At 45.6% G+C, this 23,293-nt stretch overlaps 1 protein-coding gene across 2 annotated transcripts; it reads right to left on the bottom strand.

Moving 5' to 3' along the window:
• Positions 1-362: 362 nt before the first annotated feature.
• Positions 363-23,092, bottom strand: PTP4A2 (protein tyrosine phosphatase 4A2). Of its 2 annotated transcripts, XM_054223946.1 has the most exons (7): positions 22,969-23,092; positions 22,215-22,292; positions 10,867-11,535; positions 9,183-9,275; positions 3,956-4,086; positions 1,864-1,938; positions 363-797 (listed from the first exon to the last, which is right to left on the bottom strand). In XM_054223946.1, the coding sequence occupies exons 3-7, from the start codon at positions 10,960-10,962 to the stop codon at positions 689-691; spliced, it is 504 nt and encodes a 167-aa protein (XP_054079921.1). In that variant the 5' UTR covers positions 10,963-11,535; positions 22,215-22,292; positions 22,969-23,092; the 3' UTR covers positions 363-688. The 2 variants fall into 2 exon arrangements, with proteins under 2 accessions (XP_054079921.1, XP_054079920.1); XM_054223945.1 differs by lacking the exons at positions 22,215-22,292; positions 22,969-23,092 and adding an exon at positions 19,773-19,995.
• Between the last annotated feature and the right edge of the window lie 201 nt (positions 23,093-23,293).

Here is a 23,293-nt window from a genome sequence, read left to right as displayed (position 1 = left end):
GTCTCCCATCAGTCAGAAAAGGCCTTTAGCAGATTCACCAAAGACATCAGGCAGCAAGTCTTCTGGTAAAGCCCACCAGGAAGGTGAGTCACACCTGCAGAGTCTGAACACCACGTAGACAAAAAACACAGACATCACCGAATCTCTAGAATACGCCCAGAGTGGGCTTAAGGCTGTCAGACTGCTCCCATACAGCAACAAAGGCTCCTCCGCACGTCTGTCTGCCAGGTCCCAGCAAGGTTAAAAAAAAAAGGCAACTCCATTTAAGAGAGTCCCGTAGGAATTAATGTATCAGGCCCTAACTCTGGGGTACTTTCCTCAAATCAAGAAAATAGTTTCTGCACAAGCCAATGCTCTGCTGGTTTTCCTTAGACATAAAATTTACTTTATTTCTTTTCTTAAAAAGTTAAAAATACAGAAGGTTCAGAAACTGATTTTTCTCCTTGCAGATGTTCAAACTGCAGCTTAAGGAGAAAACAATCCTTCACTGAAATGTTTCTCTTAAATTTTTTTTTATTTTTATTTTTTTTCAATCATCACCACCATTAGGACAGAGGTTGAGGAGCACTGACTCCACCACTAAATTGACGACGTAGTTTCATTCCAGATTCACATTTCCAGGTGCCTAGAGTCCAGAAAACAGCCATGCTAACTTCTGCCTTCGTTTGAGATTTATTTTTTTTTTTTCCTATTGAACACAGCAGTGACCGTTGGCATCTTTGAAGCGTAATCGCATCTTAGGTCGGTATTTCTCAAGGTAAAGCAGCTGTTTGGAATTGAAAGCTCCCCTCCTTTTCCTGAAACAAAGAGAATGAAGGGTAGCATCAATGGAAAAGGTACTGCTTCGATCACCATTGCACACTCTAAGGCAGATTAGTCCTTGTTTCAAAGTTGCTCTGTATCAACAGAACAGCATTTTGGCTTGGTTCCCTACCCATTGACACTTCGAGGAAGGTTAAACCAGACCAGCACATGCAGTTCACCTACATGCCAGTATTAAAACTGAAATGCGGTTGGCAAATTTCAGCATATTTTCTTGTACTGGGAGAGTTTATTTCCATCACCAGCAGTAGTCACTGAACAACAGCAAGGTCACCCTTTCCTTGCAGATGCATGTGCTACTTAGATGTTTGTATCCGAACGTCATGGTCTTACTTAGCTAATATAATAAGAGGTTCTCAGAAAAGAGCTTCTCAGTATAAAACGTACCATATCGGGAAGAAAAAAAAGGAATTTAAGAAAGGAAAAATTCAGAAAAAAATCTGTTGACAGCAATACAGTTTGCAAAGATAACTGAAGACCTGGGAATCCACAAAAGGGTGAATTGTTTTTTTCGCAAAGCTCATTCAACATAATCTTACCTGCTGGGCTTCATTTCAAGGTCTGATGTTATCACTAAACCAACAGAGCTCTGCAGTCTCATCCTTCACCAGTTTTATTATTTTCCAGCCAGGGAGGTTGCTGACATTCCCTGGGTGGGTAACGCGCTCACCCACAACACCTGCAGGACTGCTGGTGCTCACCTACTTGCTGCAGAAATTCTGCTTGGGGGCCCAATCTCACTAGAATTTTATTTTTTGTTTAATTAGGAGCAATTAGTCCATGTTCAATTAATCCATAGTTTTTTACAGCCCCAGCCTAGCCATTTTTTCCTCCCAAGTTCAACATCTTTGAGTCTCAGGTGGCTTAATATATAACTCCAGATTTGAAGCCTCAGCATTAATGTCAAGATCATGCCCTTTATTGTCAGGATATAGCTACTAGAAAACAAATCAGAAATCTAATAAACTCTGCTGAAGACTCATGATATTCAAATACAACGTAAACTGAGAGATCTCTTGAGAATGGGGAAGTTTAACTTACTGCCTTATAAACTGAACTGCATCTTCGTACTTCATTCCACATTCAATGAGAGCAAGTGCAACCAGTACAGGAGCCCTAAAGGAGAAATCAATATTTAAGGAAGATCTAGAAAAACAATACATTGAACCTCTCAAAATACATCAAATTAATCTGTAAACAGATAGCTTAAGTATTTTCTCTTTTTATCTACAGAAAGACATTTGCCTGCTGAGTACCTAATGTAAAATTTCTTCTAGTAGACAGCTCTGCTTCCAGCACACCCAGAAAAATAAAAATCAATAATTCCTTAGCGTTTGGGCCATGAAACAGTAATTCTAGATTTTTACGCTTTCTCATTTCACTCTAACCTGATTTTCTACTTTGCTAAAACGAGTGTGTAACACCACCTGCATGCATTTTGCTTCTTAGGACACTTAGATTTAGCTGTACGTGAGACAGATCTATGAAGCGCTGAACAGAGGACTTAATATAGATTTACTTTTTTCTTTAATTTATATGCTGTACATGGAACTGAGCGTTTCAGGGACAAAAGAGTAAAATTTCCTACTTTGAGGTCCACATTTTAGAAATCCCTTAAGTGTAAAAAGCTGGCTTTTCAAACAAGCGGAAATCACTGAACACACTGACTCTCTCCTGGACCGATGTCCACTGAACACATACAGTTGCAAGAGACACCTCTGAGGGTAGAGAGGGAAGGATTAAAAAGGTACTAGCACTTGGACAACCTGTATTCATGATTAAACAAAAACATAATTCAGGATAAACAACTCTATCACTGCCACACTGCACCTGCATAAACAGAATTAGTCACTTTCCAAAGAAAACAATTTGAAACTTCAGAAGTCACTTTAACAAGAACAAAAAAATCTGCCTCTTTACCAGTTAAGTTCAATTCCCTGCTACAGATAGACAGTTTTTCACATTAAAGCAAAATCTGAAAAGCTCGCTCTTTTCCCTCTGCCAGAAATAGTCTGAGAACAACAGCAAAAAGGTCATTCCGCAAGGAACAGACAGGAGTTTGTCACATACAGAAGGTGGGAAGCTTCTGGCACCCTTTGGCCTGGTATTATGCAAGAAATGGGACAGTTGAAAAATCACTTGAGTTACACGTGGCCACCTTCCTAAAGGTGTTCCTCAGATAAAAACAGAGCAGAAATGGATAAACAAATGGAAATTGGTTTGGGTTTTTGGCTCTTGTGTCTTTAAATATTGGCTGTTTCTCCCTCTACCTCTTAATTTCCTCCATCGCTTCTTCTCCAGAGGTGGAAAGTTAAGAGCTTGACGCACTCCAACTCTTTGCTTACTTGACTTCTTCAGTCCACCCTTCCTGCCCACTCATTCATATCCTTAAATATCAAGAGTCCCATGGTAAGAATACCAACACTTAAGCTCCATTTCCTTCTAGCCCACAGGATAAATATAATGTTCAAAGATTACAGTTGGGAATACGAATGTAGCATTTAGCTTTCCTGAATCAGTCATCTTTTCACTTCATCTTGAAAGGAAGTTCTTCCCAAAGAAGGAAGTTATATTTTGAGTGCCAAGAAACATCAGTCTGTATGTGAGGAAGAAATACCAGCCTAACTCTTCTTACCACTGAAGTGAAGCCACTTTAGAGCAAGAAAGTAACTGAACCAGTTTTTCTAAATGCCTTTTTTTTATTACCACATTCTTAATAGAATACAAGTTAAAAAACAGGAGGAAATTAAAAGAACCCCAACTGTACAGCCTTAGAAATTGTACTATACTTGTATATTGCATTTGTCACGAAGCACAAGAGATTTTACTGTTTTTGCAGGAAGACATAAACTTTCAAATTAATAGGATCTCTTAACTGCTTGTGTCGTTCATGACTGCCAGAAGTGTTCTGAACAACCTCTCCAAGTTTTTTCCTCTCATCCTTGATCAGAGTTATGAAATTACCGAAGATTTTTAAGCAGCAATAAGTCTCTCTTGCTTTAATGACACAAACTTGATGCTGCTGCTTTAAAGTGTTATTTGGGAGAAAATAGAGGAATTGGCATTTACTTAACACCTTCCATGACAAACTAACTTTAAGTCCAGTATAAAAAGAAGAGAGCGGAATACGAACCTTCCCAACCCTGCAACACAGTGAACAGCAACACAGCATCCAGGTTCTTCACGGAATTTGGTTTTCAACAGGTTTAGCCAGTCGTCAACTATCTGATTCGGGGGTGGTGCTCCATCATCAAATGGCCAGTCCTTTGAAGGAAAAAAGGACATTAGCTCCCTGGATTTCAATCCATAACCAACAGCAAGGTAACCATAACTGGGAGAAGCAAAATATTCCATCCAGCAAGCAGCGCATATCACATGAACAGTTCTGTGAGTATTCTTCTGGCTGCACCGAAATGTGCAAGTCAATATCATGATGCAACACTAAATGTTTAACAATCGTTTAATTGCACTTTTCAATAAAATTTCAATAAAACTCTACACTAACTCCTTTGTAGTATAGAATTTTTAGAAAAATAGCTGCCCTTGAAATCTCATTTTATTAAAAATATGTAAAAATCAATAGACATTTCAAATAAACATTTGAAAGACGAGAACTCTGTAGACTTTTGCCTGTGGTCGTGTCAACCTTTTAAAATACTATTTGTACTGCAGACTCTACAGAGGAGAAGCTACTTCATAACATTCCAGGAGATCAGCAGAAGAGAAGGTACTTCATAACAGCTCAAATGGATCAACTTGTGCCGCTGCCGGGAATCCAATAAGCAAAACAGTTCAAATTACCTGGGTATTTTCAAGTCAAAAAACCACATTCACAAGCAAAACAGAAGAGCGCTTCAACAAAGGCAAAGTCAAGAACTAAGCAGCATTTATAATTACATTTCTGCCTACTAAAGGGGGAGCCAACATTTAAACTACTTAGGCCACATTTAATATCATCAACATGGCCGTCAATCAAAATTACATGTCAGAAGCTTCCCATTTTCCTGAGGTCACAGCTCTCTCCTGGAACTTGTGCGAAGTGGAGTACTCCATGTCCTACAGTTCAGGACCAAGCACAACATCACATGCTTTATAATCTTCTCAGACACAGGGAGTGCTGTAGAAAGAGCACTCCTAGATGCAAGTGGAAAAACTAATACTTATAGTTATTTAGCACCTTTCATTAGATGACTGCAATGCATTTTACAAGAGAGTCTCCTAGCTGGAGTTTCACATTAATTCAACAACCTCTCCGAATGGTGGGGAAGTTGCTTTGAAAGGAGTTCTCCTCTTCCCTCATTGGCTAGAAACAAGTCTTTCATGTCCTATCTTGAGAACAGGTTAGTATCAAGTAATACTCTCTGAAGCTTGAAAGAAGCACGCAGAAACTCTGAACACGTACAACCGCCAGACTTTTCATTTTGAAACGCGCTTATTGCTACCCTGACACTTCCTGAATAGCAAGTACAGCTCAGCACAGACCTCAGCCCAAGAGCACCTTATAAATGCGTTAGCACTCAAAAAAGCTGCAAGGTGGAAATCCGTGGCTTGGAACTACAAAACCAAAAAGCTTTAAGTTACTGAAATAACTTTATATGCGATTAATTCAGAAAGATACACAAAATCTGAAGAGCGCAGAGAACTCCTTTTTTTGAAGGGAACGGGAAATTAAAAATATCTGGGACAACACAGCAAAATAAAAGGCTATAGAAACAAGATCATAAAGTAAAACTTGCTCTTTCTAATAAAAGGCTTTTATGAGATTTTCTACCCAATCACACACTGCTAGCTGTATTATTTTAGGCCTAGTGTCATCCACTGTCCCAGGAAGAGATGAGCTGCCAAGAGAAGAGGCATTACCCATTGCAAGATGCTTTCTTTTGAAACTGCCTTGCAAAGAACAGGATTTACATGTCAGTTCTGTGTCCTAGTTTTAGGTAAAATTAAATCCTTTCCTTCAGACCAAGCACAGGAGCTCACTACTGTGCTTCAGCTTACATGTTAACCATCACGTCCACACAACTCTTGCGCTGGCCTGAATTAATCACAATCATAATTTCCCCACAAATCATCACCTTCCCAGGGACGGTACACCACTGATATTAAATTAGCACTGATAAAACACTGCTGCCTGGGACACTGCCCAGAACAAGGAACAAGAATAATTCTGGGACTAGAAGAGTAACTGCAGCAAAGTTTCACAGTTTTTTTTCCTAATTATGAGTTCTGCCAGCACCACCTCTGAATTCCTGCTGGACAGGACAGCAAACAAATTGCTAAGCTCCGTGACCAAAACGGTCATTAATAACCACGATGATGCACTGAGATTGCACAAACAGAAAATATAGCTCTTTTGTGCCACCCTGCAGTAGCTGGGAAGGATGATAGGCCAGAAAGGGTTATTCTTATTTGCCCTTTACCTGGAGCAGCCCTGCTCAGCAGAACAGCTCTAGGTTTGTCAGTCAGCACTGACTGCAGGACTGGCAATGCAGAACGGAGATGACCAAGAAGCAGTAACAGCACTTCATAGTGACAAAGGACCCTTTCTTCAAAACCCGTGTGCGACTCGCACTGAAGTTACAGCAGCAGAACACTCCCAGAACTGCCTGCATCTGCACAGGATGGGATCGCAGGCACCAGTGTGGAACTCTCCCACCTTCGATGCCAGAGTCCAGGGCGACACAGGAAGTATCATATGGCAACAAAGTCCCATCTCTAACACGGGCGCTCCCGCCTGGCCACTAGCATTCAGGAGGCGGCCATCCTGGTGCGCACAGAGCGTAAATCAAGTCTGATCCAGGGACGAACAGTAAATGAAGGACTGATCGAAGGAGAAAACGCCACGTGCCTTAGATCTTGAAGACGAATAAAACTACCGCAGTCTCCTTGGTTGCCAGCCAGTGCAAAAATACTTCCAGAAAAAAACCTGCCAGTTTTTCCGAAGTAGCATTTCTGTGTTACAAGACCTTACACATGAACATAACTGTAAGAACTGCAGAAGCCCACAGAAACTAAATCCACCCCCGCCTCCCGTCTCCTGGATTTAATCTCTGTTGATAAACATGCGCATGCAGTAGTACTACTTCAAACATGGAACATCTAATTCTCTACTTTCTCACTATGCCATCTGCCAAAGCTACTCTCTAGCTGACACATTCTACCCATCTTGCCAGTACACGATCCTGTATCATGGCATGAGAGCAGGCTTTGCTAAATGCTCTCATTTTCAAGGGTTTCACTACGCTTTTGACCTCAACAGTTTTAAAATAGACACTAATCTCTCTCAGGCTGTGTTTTTAATCTTAATGTTATTTTCACAAGCAAATATTAGCTTTAAATAGTGATGTGTTATTTTCTCAGACAGACAGTAATTCAATACCATTTCTGAACAGCAACAGGTTTATGTTTTGAAAAAGCATGCATTCATAGGAAGGAAAAGCTATACAGGAGGTGGTCGTGTCAGTGACTAGTTAAGCTTATCTCAAATAGCAAAACACTACTGCAATACAGTAAATTACTAAGACAACCTCATGACTGGGATCATCAGGATCAGTGATGACATTAGCAGCAAACCTTCCCTGTCACCTTCTGCTTTCTGTTACCCTTAAGAGATGCCTGGTGGATTTATGCTCTCTCCTGTTTTGCCTTCTGCAGCAGCGGAGTACTAAGAAGAGCTGGTACATACCAAATGCAGAGAGGCTTGTTAGCTGAGGCAAATGTGTACAGACATAAAACTCTCTCTTGCGTGTGTTACTCAAAGCATAAGGCTCTCCAACAGAATGGTGCTTAGCAGAGCTGGCGGAAACACCATTTCCAGTTTTTAGAAAAGCTTCCTCAAAAAACTGCTTTCAGTTCAAACCTAGCCAACACCAAGTTTTGAAAGTTTCTTGAGAACCAAAATCCCCAAACCACTTCGGAAGCGCAGGCTCCAGAGCACAGAGTGCTCCCCGGCTCCTGCAGTGGCCCTGGAGGGGGCCTCGGACTGGAGAAGGTGGACTTCGGTCACAGCTGCAGGAGCCAAGGCCAGCCGGTCTCACAGGGCAGCCACCCTGGCAGAGCTGGACACCTGCAAAACTGTCCCAAGTCTTCTAGGAAGAACTCAGATCTGTGCTCTGGCACAGGAACACAGAAATACTCTAAACCCCAGCTTAAATCAGGGCTCTGAGGGCTTCCACACCAGAAGTTTAATCCTTCCAGTCTCCAGCAGCCTTCAGAGTATTGCAGTTAGAGGTTTCACAGCAGTGTGCCCGAAAATACTGTGATGCTCAAGTCCAAGACAGCTCGAGAGTGAACAAAAATGCTAATCCAGAGCACAGCCCTAGGAGCACTGGTAGCCCTGTAGTGACTGATTTTTCCAACAACACTGAGGCACACGTGGCTGCCTGGAACTGGAGTAAATGCTTACTAGGGCCAGGAGCCAAGAAACCCAACTGACCTGCACGTGGAGTTTTCACAGATATGCCAGGATAAAAGTTTTTCTTCTAATGGAAAACTGCAGAAGTTTTCCTCTGACTGAGCCATAAAAATCAAGAGGCAATAGAAGACCAACTACCTGCGACAAGAAGGTAAGATGCAATTTCTGGCCTCAAAGCAGAACATTACTCACTCCAGTAAAATAACCTGATTATATCTGACACACTATAATAATTCAGAAGTATTGCCTGGAAAAATACCGCCTGCAAGCTTAGTATGAGCACACACCTATTAAAAAAACCTCCCCTAAAACACCAAGCAATGCTAGACGATATAGTCAGACAGTCATTGCATAATGTTAACTCTTGAGTTGCAGTTAAGAAATTCCACCTGCTAAAGAGGGAAGCCACCAGCAGCCAGGCTCCATTTAGAGGGGAGAGGTGACGAGGCTATCGATCAATATCCTGCTACAACCAGTCCATGAAAGCCCGTACCAACGTGTCAGCTATAGTCTCAAAAGGTAGAGCTTTTTGACAGAGCGAGAGAAAGGAGCTCTATCTGCATCCTGAGAAGGTCAACGGCAAAGCCAAGAAGTGCTGTATCCAGAGAAAAGGACCAAACCAAGTTGTACGAAACACAAGGCTGAACGTTGGATTAGTATAGAACTAGTCACTAAAAGGCAATCAAAATATCTCAACAAATCCAGAAATCCAGGAACAGGCATTTCTACTGCAACTAAAGCGCCCAGGTAATACTAATGAATCAGCAAGTAGCTTTCGCAAAAGTACAGGGAGTTTCTCAAAACCAGCTTTATCTGATGCAGGGGATCAAATTGCTTTTGGCCAATCTGAAACAGCCATCAGCTCTTGCCCAAAGCACGAAGGCCACGCCCACGACTTCTAGACATGTGATTTTTTCATTTTTAGACAATTTTAAAGGCAACTCACTAGAACCTGGATTCCTTCTTTTTCAATAGGAGCTTGATCATAAGTGGCATCACAAACTCGCACCAAGGTTCTCACTCCGTACTTCTTCAGCTCCTTTAAGAAAAAGAAAAAGATGTGAGCACACTGACAGAGTAAAGAATTAAACAACCTCCTCATCAACTACAGAACTAAACATTTTACAGAGAGTGAGTGGTACCATGACTATTGCACAGCTCCAAGGTGACTACACAACGAAGGAGCAAGGGCCAGCGCAGAAAGGGGCGTTCATGGCCTACATTAGGACAAGGGTTACAAGTGGCCGGAATAAATGTGAAACAGCTCTGAATTCTTCTCTAGGGAAATGCCAAGGTGGAAAAAAATTGCACGTATAAGAGCAACATTAAAATAGCTGCTTATATTCTCCATGCAGCTTCTTCTTCTCTTTAAATAGAAGCCTGGAACTGTTTGCTTCAGCCAGTGTTGACATTTTGAGACAGGGAGGAACAGAACACACACACACCACCATACTCTAGCTTCCTTGTAATGCACTATAAGTAGCACATTGTGCTGGATAAATAATCAGAAGATCAAACAAAAACTGTTCCAGTTCACTTTGAAGGTTCATACAACAAGCAGAATTTCCTCTCACGTTTGGACTACATAACTATAACTTCTAACAATTAGCAATAACATATATTCCAGAGTCAAGACTCCTGAAAAAGGAAGACAGTCCACAACAATGGGGAAAAAAATATACATGAAGACCAAAAGAACATGGCTTTCAGACAAGATTAACCACTAATATCTGAACAGATTCATGGTGAAGAGCACACTGCTAAATGACGGAAGTCTGTTAAAAGCTCCAGTCAGACATCGCTATCAGATGACAGGATCTCTTTGGAATGGAAGAGACCTGCATATGCAAGATAAAAGTCCTCTAGATACAAGGGCACAAAGATATAGCAGGTTTGGAGCAAACCAGAATGCAGAAATACACTGCACTACTACTACTCTGATGACACCATCTGCTGCTTTTTCAGAAAACCAAGTATTAAATTTTGCAGTATTTAAGATGTTATTTTGTCAGTAATGGTCTGATCGACGCCCACTGTAACTGACTCTTCCCATAGTTCGATCCAGGCAGGTGTCATATTTCATGGATAAATTCTGGCATCTGAAATCTCTGACAATTCTGGGATTGTACGGCAGTTTGAGCACGCATCCTGTAAACTAAAACACCAGTTAAGTATTGCATTTACTCCTACTCTAAGGGAGAAGAAAGGTCAGAAACCAGCTACAATTCTATCAACTACCTCTTTAAAAGTCAGTTGATGAGCCAATATATTAGCAGCACTGCATTATTCAATGAAAAATAACATTTAGAATTGCAGAATGTGCAATCCTGCAGAAGCCAGGGCCAGAACGATGGCAAGGGTGTGTGCTTGTATTCTAAAACGGAAGTTCATCCAGCCTCTCACAATTAAAGAAACGCGGGACTTTGGAAAAAGTAATTGGTGGATCCTCTTCTCACACTGTCAGGAGAATGTGAACAGCATATTAAAGATAAAATGCATTAACCTTCAAGAAACATGTAACATATAAGTAAAGCATTAAGCAACAGGCGTGAAGAATGACTGCTCAGTACTTCTACAGAAACTACGAGCACATCAGGAAAGAAGGATGATACTTCACTTGACAGCCTTACCTCGATGAACTTGCTGAGGGTTGCATTGGTTGGGTTGTGAGTGATCAGGAAACGCATATTCTCATAAGTAATTTCCACGGGGGCTGGACGGTTCATAATGGCAAAAAAAAGTGTAAAGGGCCAAAAAATTAAAAAAAAAATAAAATCAATAACCTTGGAAACGTTTCACAGCAGAACACATTAAAAAGACCACTAAAATGCCTGGGACTGATCAGAGCTTGCTTTGACGTGTTTGTTCCTTAAAGAATTCGCTTCTAGAAAAGCAGGTTTGCTTCAGAATCCACTTGAATTTAACTTCGGCCTCAATTACTGCAGGTGGTATCCTTCAGACTCCAAAAATTCTGACTACATGCAAGACTAGGCAGCCTGTTCTACATTTAGGCACTGGTGAGGCAAAAAGGTAAGGGCAGATTTTCTCTCCACTTTGTTTTCTTGATGCTTAGTTTTGCTAGAGTCAGTAAGAGGAATATGCTTCCAATGTGCAGAAGATATCCCATATATTTGAGTGTGTTCGCTGTGTCTGGAGTCTTCAAGGCAAAGTAATTATGGCACGTAGAACCCCCTGCGCTCAGCTCACTTGTCAGCCAGGATGCTGTGCTGGGCCTGGCAGAAGTCTGCCCTCACACTCAGAATCGCCATAAATGTGCGACGTATATTCCAACGGAACACCTAAAGAGAAGAAAAATACCATGTAAGAGGATTTGTTGCTTCTGCTTCCAGAAACACCAAATATTGACCCTGCCAGAGAAACTCAAATTAGACTAAGTAAGACCATGGTTAAAGAACAAACAAAACTCAATCTTTACTGGAGTCCCGGTAGTTGTAATCCCGAATATTCTTTCGTCACCGAGTATGCTCTAGCCCAGAGACACGGGACTTCTCCTAACTGCTGTTCCTGGCAGCCAGGCACCGGAACCGAGAACAAGGAAACCTTTCTGCGCTCTCTGCAGCCCCTCCCTCCCAACCAGGTGCCCTAGCAGAGGAGAAAATAGCACAAAGCCAAGTACACGCTTGAAAGCGTCTGTTGGTACTGTCATACCTGCTTGGCTTAAGCCCAAATATGTAAAAATATTGTCGGCATGGCTATATTTTCTGAGCAAAATAAGCAGTACAAGCAGAAATGAAGAGTATAAGAGTATAACTGCCATAGATTCGAGCTTTTGGTAGCAGATAAATTTCATCAATGTTGTATCACCAAACTCCCACCAGTAGTAAGGAGATATGCTCCAGAAATTAGTCACTTCAAAAGCAACTAAATGGTCATTTAGCAGTAATAACTTTTAGTTATTCTCAGTCTTATCTGTGTTTACAGACTGGGGCATTAAAAGACAGCGGCAGCTTCCAGTCCCACACACAGGATTCAAAATACAGATGTTTTAAGCAGCAAGAATAAAAGATGGATAATGTGATTCTACCATGAAGTTTAGGGGGATGAAAATAGGGCTAACCTAAACTAGCTCAACAGATTTAAGGTTGAAACACTAAATAAGCAACATGGCTTTTTGCTGCATTTAAAAAGCACAAAGCCAAAGAATCACAACTGACACTTGTTTTTTAAGGGAAAAGTTTTAAATTGGTTGAATAAAATCCAAACTAGCAGCCAGAAGTCACAAACCTGCAACTCAAGCAGAAAGGTCAATGTGGCACACTCAAGTGAATACAATTAGGGAAAAAACACACATGCATGGAAGTTCACACCCCAAACTGCTGGTGTGCTCAACATTTTAATGAGATCCTCACTTTAAAATAGTCAAATTAAGTACTACAAAATTACCTTTTTCACTGACATGCAGTCAAAAATCACCCAAAGAACAGCAATTATTTCCTTAAAGAACAGCTTTCAATGCCAAAAAAATACATTAATTAGGTTGCCAGAGGCAAGAACAAAGATGTTTTCAATAACCTCCCCCGACCTTAACGCAGTTCTTACTCTGAGTGACTGAAATACAAATTTCAAAAATGAATCCTGGAATATTTTATCAGTGTAATGACTATAGGATTAAGTCTCACCCCAAATGGAAGAGTCCCATCCAAACCCATCATACTCAAGTCCTTACACTCGTCAATTCTTGCATGTTTGTCACAACTCTCTCATATACACGACCCAATCCCAAAGCAAAGGACTTGTTAAAATGTCTTACAGTCTGCTATAGCTCTGATGTACCAGGAACAGAGTATCTGAAGTTACAGCATCCACATGTGTCCAACACCTGTAAAGCTTGATGCAAGGAAGTCTTTTTTTCAGGCAAATACTGGCCTGTTTTTCCCCCATTTGAAAATACGCTCCCATCATCTGACACGTCCTGGAGAGTGATCTGCAGACTTAAATTACAGCAACAGTTTCAAAACTAACTTTTTAGGACCTAACAAGGTCAATTAAATAAAAATAATCATCAACAGATCTTGGCATAGGAGATCAAAAGTTGGATCCATTGTACCAGAGGCTTACAGCATTACAAAGTACACTGTCACAAAGGCAAGAGCTATTGTGTCATATTTAAACAAATCCTTTAAACATTTTTCTTTTCAGCACCAATAATTTGGTTGGAAGAGCCCCATCCAGTGCTATTTGCACTGCGAGTTGTATCAGATCAGGTCATTATGGTTACACTTCTCCTCCCTCAAGCAAATCAAAGAGGGAATTTCAACCCAATTATGTTAAAAGTCTTTTGTAAAAACTATTTACCAAGTCATTAAGAAAGGACACATGGAGATGACATGTTCCAGTAAATTAAGTATTGCAGGGGAGTCGCCAACTCCAGTCCTACTCTCAGATCTGCAGCCGCTCGTGCTCTGACCTTGGCCAAGCCACTTTCAGTAGCTCAGCTCATCTGCAGAACAGGAATGACACCATCTTACCTTCCCCAAAGGAGTATTACTGAAGCATTTAATTAGCTAGTAGCTAAGGAGTGATTAAAAATGTAAAGCACTGTATTTAAGTCTGAAAAATGATTTCCAGAAGGATAACAAGTTTATGTAGCACGCAATCCTATTCTTAAAAGTTTGGTTACTGACACGTATGTGTCCTTCCTCCCATGACTTTTCAATTGCTAACTGTTAATCTAAAGTTTAAAAAGAAAAAACAGGCTTCCAATTAAGAAAAACGGGAAAAACTCTGTTGTCTACAACCTCTGATCTCTCCAAAGAAACACTTTAAAATTTCTTCCTCCCTGTGTTAGCAAGCAAATTTGCACTTCAAAATCCCAAGAGAACTGAGCACTATCAAACTGACGATGATAAATAGTAACCAGGTCTACGAACAACATAAAACAAGAAATCTTTTTTAAGCCAATTAACCTTCAACTTTTTATACTTAGAAAGTGAGATAGCACATGGAGAGAAACCAAAAAATTACTACATGTTTTATGTGGCTGGCCTCAGAAAGGGAACAGAAGTATCACACGCGTCAACACTAGGAATGAGGTGCAACAGCTCCATCAGGAACCAGAGGAGGAGAAAAAGCAGAGGAAGCAGCACAAACAAGCCAAGCAACAGCCACTCGTGCGTCTGAAAAGAACTAGATATGCCTGGGAGTCAGTTCCTGATGTTGTTTAACTTAATTCTCAGGGAATAATCATCAATCAAGATGCCTATCTACACAACCAAGTTCAGTGAGCTGTGACAGTCTCTGCGGTACAGACAGGATTAATTTAAGTTATAACTAACAGCACCGTGAGCTCCCCACCTCTCACACTCACACAGCCATGCACGCAGAGAGCTTGATAAAGCCTAATGAGGCCAATTTGAGAAACATGTCTTTCTAAATGCTATGAACCTGCAGGAATATGTTTAAAATGTAAGCAAAGGGCAGTCCTATTAACTAGCACAAATAAATCAGGGTGATTAACTAATTAAGAGAGAACAGTTAAATGAATTCTTGACTTGACAGAAACTTCACTACAGATTGCCTTAAGTAAAAATCTAACGCACCTACAATATTCACCTCCAGTGGCTGCCTCGACTATCATTGCATTGACTCCTAAATTAGATACTTCAATAGGGCAAGTCACTTGCTCTTCTGTGTCGAGCTTATACAAGTTCAGGGAGACAGGTCTAATGAAAAACAAGTAACAACATCGTAAGGAATTCCTAGTTCCACCATCTCCTTCAAAACACACCAGTAAAAGTGCTGCCTTAGCTACACTGAGACAGCGAAACAGCTTGCAACAGCTGCAGCTTCCAGAGATTGCAAAACACGGATACCTTTGGAAAGGTCACTTGGATCACCTTTCAAAATAACCCAGTGCACAGGATGCAGAGCAAAGCCCGCTAATTTGTCAGTCAGTATTAAAAGAATACTTCAGTGTTTTGAAGACCAGTATTTTGAAACCATCTCAACTAAGTTTGTTCTGTAAGTGGGAGTCCACATTCGATGTTAACGAAGTCAGGTCACAAACTGCTGAATTTTTCCTCTTCTATAAAACCTCATTCTTGTGGTTTCCCCTTACACATGCAGAATCGGCACCTCAGCACACTGTCGGTACACAACTTGATCCCATAAAAATTGCCATCCTGGTACGATGCTGCAGCCCAGCCAGGCTTCTCCTGACACTCTGCATACATTGCATTTCACTTCCCCTTCCTGCATTGCCTCGCGAAGTGACCCACATTCTATCCATACACTATCAAAACGTCCTGCTGCTTCTGAAGCACAAGGTGCTTTTCAAGTGAAAGAATTCACTAAGACCTCAAAAACGAGCCTTAAAACAGTGGAAACACACATTAAGAAGAACGGAAGCAACCATCTTTTCTAAAATATACTCTCCCAGTGCACAGAGAAAAGAAACACTGGAACTAACATTCTTGGAAAAAAATTCTTGAGCGCTGTCTGAAAGAAGCTTGCTCAGAGTGACACGTGCCTAGAGAGGGGTGAGGTCAAAAATTTTACTGTTCCACCCTATCCACCCCCGCCGCAGAGCTCCCTCCCAGCCTGCTGACAAGTTCTGTGGGTGACTCATTCGTTTCCTTTTGCACTAACCCAGTCGCTGCGTCCCAGGCCATAAAACCCACGGCAGCAGATAGAGATCTGCCTCAGCGAGAGAAAAAAAAAAAAAAAGTCCAGATTAAAGTAGTCTCAAAAGTGACACATCAGGAAACGGTGAGAATTGTCAAATGTAGCGTGCAAGACGACTCAGAGAGACAACAATCCTGCGGCAAAACTCAAAACTGGAGTCCTAGGCACAAAAAGTTTAGCTGCCATCCCTAAATTTGGGTGAGGTCAAACCACTGTGTCCACCAGAGGCATGGATGCACAGAGATCATCCTCCTGGCGAGCGCGGCAGCAGGAAGTGATTAGATACAGCATTAGCTCTTTCAGAAAGAAGTGACAGGCATGCGCGCAGTATGCTTCATGTCTTTGCTTTCCTACTTCGTAGTTAGAAATGCTAAAATGCTGTTCTAACACAGGATTTTTGAACGCCTTCCCCACCCACCACTTAGTTTTTAAAATCCCTTCAGAGGACACATTTGAATGTTATTTACATACCATGCCCAAAAAGTTTAAAGTTACTAAAAGTGTTTGAAGTCAAAACCAAAAGGCCCCGCTAAGAAGAAGAAATTTAAGCTATTATCCTGTTTAAGTCACAGAATGACATTTAAGCAAAATCAAAAGTTACTTTAGACAACAGTTCATGAGTAAGTGACACTAACTCACTCCTAAAAATCAGAATGCTGAGTTGTCTAAGCTGTATCAACTGTTGGTTTTTGAAAACACAGTCCTGCTAAATCATCAGCTTCCCCGACAACTCAGACTAAATATTCTCACAATTTAAGATGAAGTATCAAAAAAGAAACCACCGAAAAATCATTAACAAGTCAAGCAGGTCTTAAAAGCAATTTCAAATCACACAGCAACAGGGATATTACTCTATGAAGTTACACAGTTGAATCACTTGCATCTTAGTCATCTCACTTATTTGAATTTGCTGTATACTTCTGCCGGAAAAATGATTTAGTGGAGAGTTGGCTCCTTTTCCACGCTCCTGTGGCAGTTAAATTCAGTCTGAAAACTGAAACTGAAGCTTACTGATAAATTTCACTCCATGTCCACAGTGTCTCAATTGTTAAAATCCACAGTCCATTATTTCGAGCAGAGCTAGACTTTCAGTGTGAGAGACCAAAAAGAATTTAACTTTTTACTAAAGAACAGAGAGAAACAAGGGGTAATGAAAAGGTACACGTAACAGTGACCTGAATAGAGACAGCAACCCAGCCTCTCAATTGTTATAACAGTAAAAAGGATCAAGAGATTTAAGACTCCTTTACCCTTTCACAATTAAATAAATGAGCTGTGAGATGATACCGAAGTCAACAGACACTATAAGGGTATTTTATACTCTCTTATGATATGCATCAGCCAGATACTGGCCTAAATATGTGGCAGCCTGATCTAGCACTGCAATTCACATGCATCAAAAAGAATAACTTTTACCCCAGATTCCCAAGCCATTAGGTCTATTTTTCAATGTTTAGACAGAGCTGTTTTAAATCTCCAACTCTTTAACAGGCAAATAAGTTGTCAAACTAATCCAGATACAACAGACAACACAGAGCTCCTCTCTGCTCGTTCAGTAATGGTACATTACTGACAACATTTTTTCTCCTCCAAAGATATTATCAAAATACACAACCTACACCATTTACAAAAATTATCTGCTTGCACTACAACATCTCAGGAGCTACATTTTCAGGTGTGGATCGCCTTCCTTAAAGCGAGGACAGAAATGTGCCTTTCCACAAGCCATGCGTCACCCAGCTGTCCCTCCCAGGCCGCACAACAGTTAACCAAGACAGCATTCCACCACGGGGTAAAGTCCAGCAGCAGGAGCGAGGAAACCAGCTGCGATCACAGTTCAGCTCCACTCTGATAGAGGAAGAGCATTTAAGTACTGTTGTGTGGAAAAGAATGATGGATATCTGCAGGTAACTAAACGTGAAGTCAGTTACCTGTGTTCATGAGACATGTATGAAAAAGCATCACAACTAGACCCCATGTAAGGCCGACATTCCTGCCTGTGCATCAATACGTACACAGATCCATACTCCTACCTTAACTCTGACCATCTTTTCTTTCCAACAGTTGAGTTCATTAAATCCAAGTATTTCTACAAGTTGAGTCATAAGGAGATAGAGTTTTCTGGCTGCTGCTAGTGGTGGGTTTATCTTTTTTCTTCTTTAAATACTAACTGCAGTTCTGAGTCAGAACCTGACTGGTTCATTTTGGGAGTTTTGAAGCGAGTTTCCATTTATACAGTAGCCTTTAAAAGCCAACTTTCTGCCTTACTCCTCCTCACACTGAAACCAACAAGCACACAGCTGCCCCTAGAGAAAAGGCAGATCGTGACTAATCACACCAAGGAACCATGAGGAACCATCACCGCAACTGAGTGGAGGCCGCTTCTACGATCATCCCTGTACCGTGACACCTCCCAGCCTGCAACCTCGCCTGGGCCCCAAATCCCAAACCTCTACAGCTCTCAGTAACGAGGGTTCCTCACGCACCAAAGCACGCCCTGAGCAGCGAACCACAGCCATTCCACACCACTCCCTGTCTCAGGGCCTTCCTGCAGGTCACTCTCAGCACCCTCAGCAACACCAGTACTTTCTTTAGCCACTGCCCTGGCCAGACTTCATCAGCTCCCCCCATCCAGACCAGGCAGCTCCAAATCCCACAGGGCAGCCTTCTATCTACACAAACCGGCCTCAGCATTCACAACCCTGCCCCCACTCAAACCCCAGGAAAACCACCACATCCTGGACACCCTTCCTTTCCAGCTCCACATGCCCCCTTCAGCCTGAGAAAGATTCCCCCCTCCCCAACATTGCTCCCAGCCTTCCCCCTCCATTTTCCATCCCAGATCCCAGAAAAATTGTTTACTTTTTACAGACCATCTCCAGGCCTAACATAAGGCCCCCCTTACCCCAAAGCAACCCTCCCATCCTTTCTCAAACTCTTCCCACATGCGTACATACATATAGGAATAAGTAACACCCTCTCCCCTCAAACAAACCCCTCTGAGTGCTCTCTATGGCCCCCTTGCACAAGGAAGACCCCCCCCCTATTTACTCACACCAACCCCTTTGCACTCTCCTTATCCTCCCACTGTTGCAATCCTACAGGCAATCACCTCCCCTCTGACCCCCCCCAAGCCCAGGTACAAGGCAGACTACCTTCCCTAAACCATCCCTTTGGGGTCCACTCATCCCAGCCCCACAACTGAGATGGGACCCACACAAACCAGCCCTGCAGACCTCAGGGGTGGACACCGTAAGTCAAGCCCATCCCACAGGGGAGGCGAGGACACCCCAAACCAGCCTCGCAAGTGAAAGGGACACCCCACAAAGCAGCCCAAACCTGCAAGCAAGGCCTACTAACGTAAACCAGCCTTTACCGGCCATGGGGGATCCTCCTACCAGTCCAACCCCACAGGCAGGGGGGCTCCCCCCAAAATCAACCCCACAGGCAAGCGAGCTGCCCCCAGGCCCACTCCTCAGGCCAAGGGAGCCCCCAAGGCCCGAAAAAATTCCCCAACCAAGGCACAAAGGTCAGGAAATCCCCCCAGGCCAAGAAGGACGCCCCCAAACCACCTCCTCAGGCCAAAGAGACCCTCCTAGACCAGCAAGAACTCCCCTAAACCAGACCCCAGAGCACAAAGATCCCCCCCAAAGCAGCCGCAGGGGCAAAAGGAGACTCTCCAGGCCAGGGAGCAACCCCCGGATGAGCCCCACAGGCCGAGGGATCCCCTCAAAACTCCCCAAGGAGCCAAGGGGGGCCCTCACACGTCGCCCCGGACCCACCGCTCCCCCCCTCCCCGCATCCCGGGCCCGCCCCGGGGCGGGGGCTCAGGCCTCCCGCCGCCCCTCCTCACCCGAAGTCCCCCCTACTCCTCCCCGCCGCGGCCCCTCACCCTGGGCATTGATCGCGTCGGCGTTCTTCCGAACGGGCCCGGCGCCTTCCACACACCGGGCCGGGGGACGGGCAGGAGCGGGCGGGGGCGCAGCGGGCCCAGCCCGGTGGCGGCGGGGCCCGTGACGGGGCTGGGGCTGCGGCTCGACCCGGTGCGGCGCGGAGAGACCCGAGAGCCCGCGCGCCCCCAGACGGCTCCTCGCGCACAGGCCGCTCCCTCCCCGCCCGCGCCTCTCCCGTGGTACGGCCCGCCCGCCGCTGATTGGCACGGCCCTACTCATTCCCCCCCCCCGACGGCATTGGTACGGTCCGACCCGCCCCGGTTCAGCGCGCCGGGCGCGTCCACCCGCCGCCGCCGCGGGGGTGCTCAGGGCACTCTGACGCCGTAGAAGCGGCGCTAGATCAAGCCTCGCTCTCCCCTGCCGCGGCTCGCCGTGCCGCTGCCGTGAGACCTGCCGCAGGGAGCGTCTCGCCCCATCCCGCTGCTGTTGGAACAAGTCTCCCCCCACCACGAGGGCGGCATTGGTACAGCCCACTTCTCCCCCTCCTTGGGCATTGGTATGGCGGCCGGGGAGCCCGGCGGCGGCTCGCCCTGCCCGTGGGCGAGCAGGGCAGGGAGCGAGACGCGCCGCCCCCCAGTGCCTAGCCACTCTTGGTACGCCCCGGCTCCCCCCGGCTCCCCCGTGCGCTTGGACTAGTCCTCCGGCGGCACGTGCAGGCGGGCCCCTCCACGCCAGCACGCCCCCCAGCGCACAGCAGCAATGGTACAGCCCGCCCTCCCCTCCCCCGCTCCGCCCAGTGCTTCCCACGGGCACGGATCTCCCAAGCGCGGGGTCGTGTTTTGCCATTTTCTCACCCAAAAAGCTGCCCCGCCGATGGGGAGCGGGTGTGTGGACCGCGGCAGCCTGTGCCAACGCCGAGCCTGACCCCAGCAGAGAGCACGGGGACGCGGCAGGGGCCACCCCTACGGCTGCTCCAGCCTCCCCCGAGAAAGGAGCATTCAGCCATGGGGTGAAAGTCAGCAGGGCTCCCAAAGATCCCCCAAATCAGCAGGATTAGCATCAAAGGGATGTCTCAGCCCCTCTGCACCCTGAGCAGATCGGACATTATGAAGAAAGAAGGCAGAAGTGGCTTAATTTACAGGTGGTGAACTGACTGGTTAAACAAAGCATCCAGTTCGCTCAGGGACTCCGGGAAGCGTTAGAGACTGGTCCCACATTTCCTAATTTCCAGTCCAGGGTCCACCAGGAAAGCTTCCTCGAAAAAATGAAACATACTCTACAGGAGTCACATGCATCTCTTCTTTTTGCCAAAGTTCCTTGAGGAATGGGTCCAAATCCTGGGCTGCATCCCCAGCAGGGCGAGGCGGGGCTTCTGCCCCTCTGCTCCGCTCTGGGGACACCCCCTGCAGTGCTGCCTCCAGCTCTGGGGCACCAACAGCAGAAGGACACGGAGCTGTCGGAGCGGGGCCAGAGGAGGCCCCGGAGATGCTGGGAGGGCTGGAGCCCCTCTGCTGTGGGGACAGGCTGAGAGAGCTGGGGGGGTTCAGCCTGGAGAAGAGAAGGCTCCGGGGAGACCTTCCAGCCCCTTCCAGTCCCTAAAGGGGCTCCAGGAAAGCTGGGGAGGAACTCTGGAGCAGGGAGGGGAGCCATGGGACGAGGGGGAATGGCTTTAAAATGGAAGAGGGGAGATTGAGATGAGATCTCAGGAAGAAATTCTTGGCTGCGAGGGTGGTGAGCCCCTGGCCCAGGTTGCCCAGAGAAGCTGTGGCTGCCCCATCCCTGGAGGGGTTCAAGGCCAGGCTGGACGGGGCTTGGAGCAACCTGGGCTGGTGGGAGGTGTCCCTGCCCAGGGCAGGGGGTGGCACGGGGCGGGCTCTAAGGTCCCTTCCGACTCTAACCATTCTACGATAAATCAAAGAGCTAATGACAGCTGCCACCCACAGCTGCACGAGCACAGCAGAGGTGGGAAGGTGGGAGCTGTGGGTGTTCAGGGAGTATGGCTGAGGCAGCTGGTGAAAACCCTGGGGCAATGACAGCCCATTACCTGGAGTGGGGTTAGTTCTTCCCGGCTCTGGGAAGGTGCCACGGCATTTACAAGTGACGCAGCTGTAAGCATGAGACAGGGATGGCAGGCAGGGAAAGAGAATCTCAATGGAAAATACACAAGAATGACACTGAAGATACACAACAGGGGTGACGGAAAGAGACAGTGTGAATGAGTAAAGAACTGGCAGAGGACGAGCACAGCAGGCACGCATAACAGGGACCCACACAGCTCCAAAGCCATCAATAGCAGGAGCTCCCTTATACAGGCAAGATATTTTGTGCAGAACTGCAGAACCATTGACCACCAAGTGACAGGTTTGCACAGGTCCAGGGGGGCTGTTTGGAAACGGCACCTTGGAGGCACGAGAGACAGGACAAGGGTCAGGCTGCGTTACCTGATGACGCCGGAGGCTCCGTCTGTCCATGAACATCAGCTTCAGCTCTGCACAGAAGGGGCTGCTGCAGAGAGCGGTCTGTCACAGGATATTGAGAGATCAAATAAGAATCACATGCTTCCTTAACAGGCTAAAGTAGATGTGTAACTTCATGAATTATAAAAGCTGTTCACTGCATGTTCATAGCATGTTCTCATGCTGTGACTGTCAAATTATTAATTAAAATGTTTGATATTAACTTAAGGAGCTGCAGAGACTGAAACGCATCCTGTGTGCTAGCTAAATAACTGCTGCCTCCACAAACCACAGTAACAGAAACCCCTGCACACAAGGGTTTCCACATCTGCAATCACATTTGAATCATTTGCAATGACTCAAAAACCATCCAGTGCCGCTTTGATGGGTTTCAAGTGTGGGCAGACAAGCCTTATCCCACGAGCTCCACCCCAGCACCTTCAACCTCTTATAATTGTAGCCTGCAAGACTTTTACTTCCCTCTTCAACACTGTGTAACATCACCTGCCACACAGGAGTAAACTGTTCTCTCCAAAGTCCTGTACTACACCACGGGGCCAAGGGCCTGCGTCCCCAGCGGGCCCTGCCAAGGCCCTATACCGCAGGGCAGGGCCATGAAGGCAGGAGGGGGAAGGCTCAGCTCCCACACAGGCCCTGCGAAGGCCCTGTACCGCAGGACAGGTCTGTGAGCACAGGCAGGCCGCAGGCCCAGCCCCGGCGGCAGGCGGTGCTGGCTTACCGTCCCCGCTGGAGGCCGGGGGTGGCTGCGCTGCCCCTCTCCCCAGCCGGTGCCCACAGCCCGGCCCGCGCCGCGCTTCGCGCCTCAGAGCTGCCGCCTCGCGGGAAGGCCGAGCGCGCACGCGCCGCAGCCGCCTTGTCCCGGCGCAGCGCGGCCCCTGCGCATGCGTAACGCGGACCCCGCTCTGCGCAGGCGCGGGGGGCCGATTCTCTCGCGGCCTGTGACCAATGTCACGCCGGGAGCGCTGCGCGTGCGCAGTACACGCCACGCCCACACGTGAGTCCCTTCCCCTCACGGGCCGCTCTGCGCATGCGCCGGGGAAAGC

Source organism: Rissa tridactyla, chromosome 18 (genome assembly GCF_028500815.1).
Source record: "Rissa tridactyla isolate bRisTri1 chromosome 18, bRisTri1.patW.cur.20221130, whole genome shotgun sequence".
Lineage (NCBI taxonomy): Eukaryota > Metazoa > Chordata > Aves > Charadriiformes > Laridae > Rissa > Rissa tridactyla.
Note: the sequence above shows the minus strand (reverse complement) of the source record. Positions and strands in the feature narration are given on the sequence as shown.